The 10,435-nt window shown below is 37.1% G+C and overlaps 2 protein-coding genes across 2 annotated transcripts; one reads left to right on the plus strand and one right to left on the minus strand.

Moving 5' to 3' along the window:
- Positions 1-295: 295 nt before the first annotated feature.
- Positions 296-1,550, plus strand: LOC132116359 (C-reactive protein-like). Its single transcript, XM_059525168.1, has 3 exons — positions 296-379; positions 613-685; positions 772-1,550. The coding sequence occupies exons 2-3, from the start codon at positions 625-627 to the stop codon at positions 1,392-1,394; spliced, it is 684 nt and encodes a 227-aa protein (XP_059381151.1). The 5' UTR covers positions 296-379; positions 613-624; the 3' UTR covers positions 1,395-1,550.
- A 3,036-nt stretch (positions 1,551-4,586) lies between these two features.
- prr35 (proline rich 35) lies at positions 4,587-7,457 on the minus strand. Its single transcript, XM_059524183.1, has 2 exons — positions 5,947-7,457; positions 4,587-5,419 (listed from the first exon to the last, which is right to left on the minus strand). The coding sequence occupies exons 1-2, from the start codon at positions 7,275-7,277 to the stop codon at positions 4,720-4,722; spliced, it is 2,031 nt and encodes a 676-aa protein (XP_059380166.1). The 5' UTR covers positions 7,278-7,457; the 3' UTR covers positions 4,587-4,719.
- Positions 7,458-10,435: the final 2,978 nt, after the last annotated feature.

Raw genomic sequence — 10,435 nt, forward strand, 5'->3', positions numbered from 1 at the left:
TATGTCATTAACAGATCAGATAAAAACAAGTGACAGGTGTACTGATTCAGGCCCATTGATTCAGGACTTGATTAGCTGGATCAGGTGTGTTAAATTAAGGTTGAAGCTAAACTCTGCATAGTTATGGCACTACAATAAACAACAGAAGAAGACGAAGAAGAAGAAACCCCCTCCCTAATCTAATAGCGCATCTGTCATATAGGATCTAGTAAAACATTGTAAGTATTAACATTGTGTTTTTGGCCTAGTTTCACAGGCAGAATTAGGCTTTAGTTAAATTAAGCCAGTTAAGGGGTTTTTATTTATTTATTTCAAGTGTTTTATATTGATTCAGATTAAGGGCATTGACATTAAGAATTGTCAGTATGAGTTGCTTTCAGTAAGACAAGATCAAAGATGCATTTTAATCTGAGACTAAGATTAATCCTTGTCTTTTTTAAACAATGGAGCAGTGAAGAATTTATCTATTAAACTAGGACTAATGTTTTTGCACTTTTACCAGTCAGAGGATATACTCCATTATTTATATACAGTCCTTCTTGCAGACAAACTTTTTAAAATTGATATATGCATGCATGCATACAAACGTGTAATCATTGAATTCCTCTTTAGACCTGAAGCACGATGTTGATGCCAGTGGTTTCATTTTTCAGTCTTCTCTCTCTGACTCTAGCGATTACTGAAGGTACCACTTTTTTTTTCTTTTTTTTTTTTATTGATTTTAATTTTAAAAAACACTTATTTTAAGTTTATTCTGGTTTTGTCTTGCAGTGGGCCTCAGTGGTCACCTGCTTCTGTTTCCAATCAAGACTAACACCAGCTTTGTTAAACTCACTCCTGAAGAGCCACTGAGTCTTTCAGCGTTTACTCTCTGCATGCGTGTGGCGACAGAGCTCCAGGGTGACCGGGAGATCATTCTGTTCGCTTACCGCACGCCCGAGTTTGATGAACTCAACGTGTGGAGACGTGAAGATGGTTGTGTGGCCTTGGTAATTCAGTCTAATGGCGAAGAAGCATTTTTCCATCTGCCTCCTCTCTCCACCTTCCAGACTCACCTGTGTGTCACCTGGAGCTCTGCGTCTGGTCTCACTGCCTTCTGGGTGGATGGACGTCGCAGTTCGTTCCAGATCTATAGAAAAGGTTACTCAATCCGTACTGGTGGCACTGTCCTGCTCGGCCAGGACCCTGATAGATTTCTGGGTGCCTTTAACGCAGAGCAGAGTTTTGTAGGAGAAATTGCAGATGTGCAAATGTGGGACTATGTTCTCCCTGGCAGTCAGATTAGGGCAGTTTATTCAAACCAGGAACCGTATGTGCCAAAGGGAAACGTGTTCGACTGGAACACCGTGGAATATGAGATTAATGGAAATGTGCTAGTGGTGCAAATTAACTGATTCTGATCAGGTGTCACATCTCACACCGGCTCATTCACGCAGTTATGTCAAATTCTATAATCTATTCATCTGTTTTAATGATTTTCAAAACTGTAAGGGCCAACAAGTAAGCTAATGGTTCACAAAAGTAACCAGTAAAAGCTCTCTGCATTACAACTACAGTGTCCGTTCATAATTTTGAAAGTTGTTTGTGCATGTGTAGCCTATATACACACACATTTTTAGACACTTTTATCCAAAGTCTCTCTATGTATATTTGTGAAAATTTGACCATTTTTATCTAAAGACAATGCTTTACTGTGTGATTTGCATCACTCATGTTATGTTTTGGTTGTAATGCCATTTCCATCACAACCATAGACTGTAAAAAAATTAAAATAAGCAACATTTTAAAAGTCCACCGACCGGAAATGAGAGCTGCGCCAGGAACACATCTATAGCGCCCCCTGCTGCACTGCGATGGAACAACAAGCTCACTGAAAGGCACTCAAATGTGCTTAAGGGTTCTTCTCTCTTGTGACTCCAGATTAGGTCTATAATTTCATTTTATGTAACGCAATTGATGTGTTTTGGAAGCTTGGTAAGTTTTAGGAATGTAGAGACGTTTGCACATTATTTTTATTTTTTATTTATTTATTTTTAATATATCCTGTTGTATCGGTACAATAATCCGTTTAATATGTGAAAATCCATCGTTTGTCGAGTTTGTGCTAATGCTGGAGCGCTTCTCCTCCTGTCCGCTAGAGGTCGAGGTTGAGCTTCATATTCCCCACAAGAGTCAGGAAAGATTGATGCTTGATATTTTTACCTCAAAAATGAAGGCTGTGAAGACAAATTATTATCCTGAAGTGTACTAAATAATGAAACATTCAAATATTCCAGCGTTGGATAAACGGCCTGTTTAAATATTCTTGTCCCATATATTTACATGTAGGATTTTTTATATGTTTACTGTTAAAAATATTTTCTGATCGTAATCAACAAATTAGTTTGTATTTATTGATAGGTCTGTGTGTGTGTGTGGATTTTATATGCATTCACTTATTTTATTTCACTTAATGAAGATTATGTCACATTTAGGTCCTTCAATACCAAATTATTTGTGTCTATAATTTCATTAAATCGGTGAACACTTGTTATTGAAAAAAATGTATTTTAGACGATTGAACATATTTAGCAAATCTTTTGAATTAGGTTAATTTTTTAGTAATTTAATCCCGTAATGAAAAATTTAAAAACAATATAAATTGTATTTTTTGTTTTTTATTGTTTTGTAAAAAAATAATAATAATAAAGAAAAAAATTAACACTTATTATAACTTTTTTTTTTTTTTACATATTCTTCCAATCAGAGTTTGTTCCTTATCAGAAATTTTAAATGTATCTAGCCATGTATTTTGGCAAATGTCAATCAGTTTAGTAATTTTACATTTCCTGTAGTCAACAACGTAATTGTTCATAGGTTATTTATGTGTATGTTTAAGTTTATTCTCTGAAAAGAATTGTGATAATAATCATGTCTGTGGTGACCAGCTGCATTTTGACATCTGTGTTTGTGTCAGGTGACCTTTCAGATGCATGTGTAAGAAAGCAGGTGAGAGGTTTGGGGACTTGCAGGTTTTCTGTCTAGGGCCCGTTGACCGTCTCGTCCCTGCAGCCTTGACCTTTCAGTGAGGAGGAGCTTCTTCTCAGGTACAGCTCACGGTCATGGTTCACCTTTATCACAGCAGAGCAACACGTCAGGATCAATACTGTACACCTGTAACCACTGTATCACCACGTCTTACTGCAAACCACTTTACCCCACAGCCCTCCTAACCCAAACATTAACCTCTTTCACACAATCTGTCCGCTTGTATTTGTGTCCCTGAAGCACAAATGCAGTTTTAAGTCTCTGGGTATATTTGTAGCAATAGCCAAAAAAACATTGCATGCGTCAAAATTATCGATTTTTCTTTAATGCCAAAAATCATTAGGACATTAAGTAAAGATCATGTTCCATGAAGATATTTTGTAAATTTCCTACTGTAAATATATCAAAACTTAATTTTTGATTAGTAATATGCATTGCTAAGAATGAATTTGGACCACTTTAAAGGGGATTTTTTTCAATATTTCATTTTTTTTTTTTTTTTTTTGTGCACCCTCAGATTCCAGATTTTCAAATAGTTGTATCTCGGCCAAATATTGTCAGATCCTAACAAACCATACATCAATGTATTAATTCAGCTTTCATATGGTATATATGTCTAAATATACTGGTTTTGTGGTCCAGGGTCACATTTATTAAGCATTCATACTGTGAACTAGACCTAAATATTTTTTTCACCACTTTCTTGCAATGCTGAAACAAAGATATTCACACAAGCACTAAAATATTTTGAACATTTTATTGCAGGATTTTTTTATGCATCTTAAAAGAACACAAAATTCCCACTCATGAAACAGTAATGTGAGATTAGCAGTAGTTTTATTGTGTGAAACAATCATCTTATTTGCTTCTTATTTGAATGTCGATTATTTACAGAAGACTAGTCTTAAAACAAATTTATGGAGTGAAGAAATGCAAGAATAAATAAAATATGTAACATGTCAGAAAATTACATGTATTACAAACAAATATATTAAATAGTTTAAAGTTGTAGTTCCTTAACCTAAACCAGGGTTTGATTTTTGTCCTCATTCTGTACATGGATTTGAATTTAACCATAATTCATAAAAAGTCAGTGCATGTATTTTGTCCTTCATATTTTCCTCCATCAGTTCTTTTTGGCATAAGCTGCTTGATTTAGATCTGTGCTTGATTCTTCATATCTGTATCTTCTTTTCCACAGTTTATTTTGTAAAGCATATAGTGTTTTCTATAGTGTTACTCTGGGTTGAGTTGGTTTTTTAAAGAAGTATTTTCTGCTCACCAAAGGTTCAAATTTATTTGATCAATATACAGTAAAAATAGTAAAACTGCTAAATACTACTGCAATTTCAAATAACTGGTTTCTTTTATAGTAAATCATAAATTTTAGTGATTTAAAGCTGTATTTTCAGCATCATTCCTCGAGTCTTCAGTGTCACATGATTTACTTGGGAATTTTTTGGGGAAACTTATATTTTTGCAGATACTGATTTTATTTTTCAGGATTTGTTTATGCATAGAAGTTTAAACAAAAAAAGAATAGCAGTTATTTGAAATGGAATCTTTTGCAGTTTTTACTGTCATTTTTTGCAGAGTAAAAGTATGAATTACTTTTAAAAAAGAAGCATGAATTTAGTCGTGTGTCCAGTGTAAATGATTTAAGCTCTTGTTTATTCTTCTGGTCCATGTTCGCTACACCAGTGTGTCGGTGGTTGTTAACGGGCTGGTCGGACAAAGCGTGTCCAGATGTTGAATGGACGGTGGTCTGTTAGGTGTTTTGGAGCAGAGGAAGACACTTGAATCTGCTTCACACTTGGTGGTTCTGCTGTGCCACAGAGCTTCAGCCGTCCCGGGCCGAATCGCCATTCCACCGTCGGACAGCACCTCTGTCTTCACCACAGTCTCCTGGGACGGATTGAGTTTCATCAGCGCATCAAGAGAGCACTTCTGCCTTTCTTTAACACCGCTTCCTCGCTCCACCGCATCTCTCTCGTATTTATCATCCTCCTCTTCCTCCTCCTCGTCTTCAGTCTCGGAGCAGTTTTCATCCCCTGTGTCTTTTGTTTCTCCTAGAACGTCTCCAGCTGCGTTCGTGATCCCTGCTTGGTCTTTTTTGATGGATAGATCGAGCGGCCCCTCGTTGGAGCGGGCCGTGTGCTCCAGCGCCTGTTGAATGTGGGACAGCTCTGACCGGATCTTTCCCAGGTGCGCCCACAGGTGGCACTGCTCCGGCAGAGACGCGGCGCGCTGCTCTGTGTTCTGGTACTCCTGCAGTAACATGCTGAAGTCCTGCAGGAGCGCAGCTGCCGGGTCCGCATCTCTCTCCATTCCTCTCTGTCTCGCCTCCAGCTGCTCAGACATATGCGGCGGGGACGAGACGTCACTGCGGGGGCTGTGAAAACACAATGTAATTGTATCTAAATATCATTCATCAACTCCATCCTGAGCGTGTAGTACACAGAGAGAGAGAGAACAGTCAGGCAAGACGTCCCAGATATAATGCATCTGGTGTATATATTTATATCTAGATGCAATGAATCTAGGATGTCTGTTTCTGGATATCTTCAAATACTCCTTATAGTCTTATTTTCTCTCAAAGTAATAAGCACAAGAGCTCATGCTTTACAGTGCTTTTCAACACTTATAATTTATGATAATATAATAATAATATATGATATATAATTTATGTTTGTAATTTTATATATTGTTATATTATATATAATTTGTCTGTGTGTGTGTATATATGTATATATAGAGAGAGAGAGTGTGAGAGAGAGGTTAGAGCTATGTTATTATTATTAATAATAATACATATATAAATTTTTATTAATACAAATGTATTATACGTATTATTTATTGTTTTCATATATATGTATATTAATAATACAGCAGGTTTTAAAGAAAGTCCTGTCATCTTACCTGTTGTGTATTGGCAGCCTGCTGGACATCATGGAGGCGATGGATGTAGATTTGTGAGCATTTTTCAAAGAGTCGAGGGCAAACTCAAGAGCTGGTTTCTTCTCTCCTGGTGCACCATGGGAGTCCAAGGACACCGCTGTCCTCTTCAGACTTTGCTCTCTGATGAAGGACGTGTCCTGCAGCCAGCCGCTCTTCCCTTCCCTGGACCGTATCCTCTCCTTCACGCCGTGGCTCCGTTCTGGGGAGGAACAGGAGGGCGACGGCCAGGCCGCGGGCGAGGATGTGGGCCGCAGGGCCGGGACCTTCCACGGGTTGAGTTTGGGAGGGTATGTAGGGGCCGGCAGGCTTACGGTTGGCGGTTTGATGAGCTTTCCAGTCTCAGAGGACGTTGAGGAAGGCGTCGCTCCAAAAGTGTGCTCGCACAGGAAAGGGTAATACAGGTGAGGAGGAAGTAAAGAACGCTCTGAGTGTCTTTGTGCATGGGTTGATGCCAGGAACGGCAGCGGTGCGCTTGTGTTCGCTGTACTGGCAGGTAAGCTAAGTGCTGGATTTAGATACGAAAGGAGTCCAGGAGCCAACGGATATCCAACGCCGAGGAGAGACAGATTGAAACCCGGTGTTTCTGGGCATTCGATTTGACCCGTTGATGCCGGTGAAGGATAACAAGGCAGAGAAGACACCACCGGATCAGATTTGGACTTCGCACCAGACGCCTGGTTGCTTAAGATGCGCCATTGCTCCGAAAGCAACGCCGCTGGTCCAGAAAGACATGTTTTGGACATTCTATAGTGTCTGAGTTTTGACTCCACTTCGACTGAACGTGCTCGCAAAAGTTGCTCCTCGAGCGAGAACACGTCGGCCATCACGAGTTCAGCTTCTTGCTTTGATCGCTTGCTTCCTCTCGAATCCACAGATTCAGGATTCATAACCGTCGATGCATTGGTCTCCACAACCTCTTTGTCTTTCTCCACTTCTCTTTCAGATTCTCCTTTCTCACCCTCCTCCAGACTCGCTGCCGAATGTGAGGGCTCATCTGACATCGCGATCCGCTCTGAGTGACCCTTAGCGGGGCTACGTGAGCGAATGCCGCCCTGCTGGAGCCGGAGCTGCTCTTTTTTATACGGCCAGTCGGACTCGATGAGCAGCGATAGGGAGTTCTTGCACAGGCTGTACTTCATGTGATTGTACAGGTGTGATTTCTCCATGCAGGTGAACGGACACTGGAAGCATTTGTAGTTGTAGGGTTTGCCCCAAGGCCTCGGGATGTAGTGCGGCTTTTTGGGCTTGCGTTCCTTGTGTTTACAGCCCACCTTACAGTCGTCCTTCGACATGGTGCGATATGAAAACAGTCACAAAACGGGTTTCTCTCAAAGCTGGATGTCTGAAGGGTTATGTGTGTTTCTGATGACAGGTTTGTATTGAGTGTGTGTGTTTGTAGGATGAATTGTGTGTGTAATCTTGTAAACTTGTATTTGGTCAGGACTAGGATGATGTGGGAATGCAGCCATCAGATTTCAGCTGTTGAGATAATCAAGAAAATATGATTACATCTTTGATTATAAAATATTATTTCTTAATGTAAAATAATTAAAATTGTTGTGTGTGTGTGTGTGTATATATATATATATATATATATATATATATTACATTTAGAATTTTATCAAACATTATTTTAACTATTTATTAATATTTTAAATAATTTATTGTCAATAAGGTCAATATTAAAAAATATTTTATTTTAATATTTTTAAATATTGTATTTAATAATGTAGAATATAATTACATGTAAACAAAGTATTCTTTTATTAATGTAATCAAATTTTAAATGGTAAAAATTAGAAAAAAGTACAAAAAAACTCATGATTACAACAAAAGGCTAAAAAACTTCAGATTTGGACACATTTGGAAATTATTTTAAATGTAATTATATAATATATTATTTAAAAAAGATATTATTACTTAATTTAATAAGATTTTAAATGATCGTATTTAATGACTTGCAGTATTATTACATGTAAACAATAATTTAACAATTTTAAATTACATTTAATATTTTTAAATATTAAAAATAACAGTGAAGAATGAATGAGTTTTTAGTGTAATATGTATTTATAAATATAAAATATTTAGAAATATATTTATTTATAATAATAAATACATTTCGTAATATAAAATTAGACATTTATTGACTAAATGGAAAAACAATGGGATGTAAATGCATTAATTAGAAATTGATTGGATGGGTTTAAGTGTCAGGTGGCTGTAAACATGAGAAGGCATGACGACTTAATAAAAACTGATATTTTACATCATTTTGTAACGTGTCATAAGAAAGTAAATCGAGTCAGTTTGGACTTCACATAGACTTTAGCAAAGAGGCGTTGTGGTTTTCTCAGAAGTGCCGAAAGTCCTCTATCTGCCACCTTTCATTACGTCCAGTGTTGCAGCGGCGAGGTGTGTGTGTGTGTTTCTGGAGGCGGCTGCACCTGTGCGCTGCTCTCATGTTGACTGTAGTATTTACAGCAGGACCCTGAAGGTCAGCTGTAGGCACATCCTGACAAAGGGCAGAGGGACGCGAGGCTGCCCGCGTGTATGTGTGTTAATGAGAGATTGGCATCACGCCCGCAGGGCATCGTTAGCGGAGGAATGTGGGTCAAGGCAGAGTGACTGCTCTTTTACCCGCTCTATCAGTCCGTCCACGACCGTCATCTGTCTCTCTCATATGTTACACTGTATCTCATCATTCCTCTGCACAGCCACTGTGTGTTTCTCACTTTCTTTGTGTTCTACAATCAAAGAAAGAATGACTTTTATCCTACTCTTCAATGAATCAAATAAGAATACACTTAATTCTTTAAGTTTTTCTCAGTTTTTTATTCAAATGCATGACTGAATAACTATTTTAGAGATTTGCTTTATATAATATAATGTTTTACTATTAAGTCAAGTGACCCCCCCCCCCCCCCCCCCCCGATTTTATAGCACTTGTTTTGTTAATGCATTTTAAGTGAAATATTATTACATAAAAGCATGCTTTAAGGCCTTTAATAAATAAGTTAAAAACTTTAAAATGAACAGAATTGGTTTTCAAATTTGTTAGGCTATATAAATGTAATTGCACTAATTATGTTTGATACATTTTTGTTTTATTGTATCATTATATTTATATTTTACCATTTATTCATGCTTACTTTAACATTAGTTTTTATAGAGCATCAAAAATAATCATTTTTATTTAAAAATTATTTAAAAAAACTTTTTCTTGTTCTGACAGATATTTTATTGCCAGATGTTCCTTAATGAAAATACTTTGCAGTAAGTAAATACATAAAAATGTCTTTTTGAAGACATTGAAAAAACATTTTACATTTGCATTTATTTTTCAGATAGCTTTTATACATTTTTAAATATTTAAAATAATTACAGTTAACAATCATAAGTCTGTTACAACCTATCATGAGCAAAGATTATATAAAATTCTAAATTAGAATACTATTTAAATTTTTTTTCCCTGTTAAACTTGTTTATATAGAAAATAATTTAAACTATTGTACAGTTCAAAACTATTTAATTCACAACAACTTTCAGAAATAACCAACTAAACCGTAATTTGATGTAATTCAACTAATCATTTTTTATTATTAATAAAAGCATTAAGAACAGGGCACAATGAAAGCAATTAAATTATGGCATAATTAAAAGAGAAGCACAAGAGACTAAGATATCACTCAAATGCTATGATATGATAAAAATACTCTTTATTCTTACTTTATTCTTGATTATTTATTATTTGCTCCTGGCATTCTGCTTTGGGTGGAAAGAAAGAACAAAAAGCGAGAGAAGTGAATGAAGAAATAGACCAGATCACAGGCAGGAAATTAAAGGGAGGATGAAATGTCCCGCTGTGAGGCATGAGTTTTGTGCTCGTATCTCGGGGTGTTGAGACAATTAAAGCCCGAGGTTATTTCGGTTTAAAGAAGACGAGTGGCGATGAATTTCACCAAACTTTCATCTATTACAGCAGTCAAAGAAAGAATGAAATCACATCTGCAATGATCTGCCGCAATCTGTACATCCTCCGGTGTTTTGCTTGTTATAGATAATTCACAGGAACGTTGTGTGTGTGTGTTCGGTTATATTGTGGTTACGTCCCCCTCCTCGACCCGTTCTCTGGTTTTAACTGGACATCAAACGCTGCTGTTAGCGTTAATCAATAAAATTATTTTAGAGTTGTTCTCACTGCGGGACATTCTTTGTGGTGTGTCAGTTTTAAGGCCCTCAGGGTTCGGTCAGACACTGGTCGATGACACTCACATGAACACTCTGATTGCTGTGTGTTAAATATGTATTGTCTCGCTTAAATAGGGACGCTTGCTAAAAGCATCGACATGCTGCGACAAATCCTAGAACTGATAACACACAGAAGCGAACAAAACCGATGATTGATTGGAAAGCAAATCGTCGGTCTAAGATACATTGGCATGTACAG

This window comes from Carassius carassius, chromosome 35 (genome assembly GCF_963082965.1).
Source record: "Carassius carassius chromosome 35, fCarCar2.1, whole genome shotgun sequence".
Classification (NCBI taxonomy): domain Eukaryota; kingdom Metazoa; phylum Chordata; class Actinopteri; order Cypriniformes; family Cyprinidae; genus Carassius; species Carassius carassius.

Coding starts and splice junctions, on each gene's coding strand:
- prr35 (XM_059524183.1), bottom strand. CDS start 7,277: ATGTCGAAGGACGACTGTAAGGTGGGCTGTAAACACAAGGAACGCAAG. Junction 5,420..5,946: donor AGGCTGCCAATACACAACAG/GTAAGATGACAG, acceptor GTGTTTTCACAG/CCCCCGCAGTGACGTCTCGT.
- LOC132116359 (XM_059525168.1), top strand. CDS start 625: ATGTTGATGCCAGTGGTTTCATTTTTCAGTCTTCTCTCTCTGACTCTA. Junction 686..771: donor GACTCTAGCGATTACTGAAG/GTACCACTTTTT, acceptor TTTGTCTTGCAG/TGGGCCTCAGTGGTCACCTG.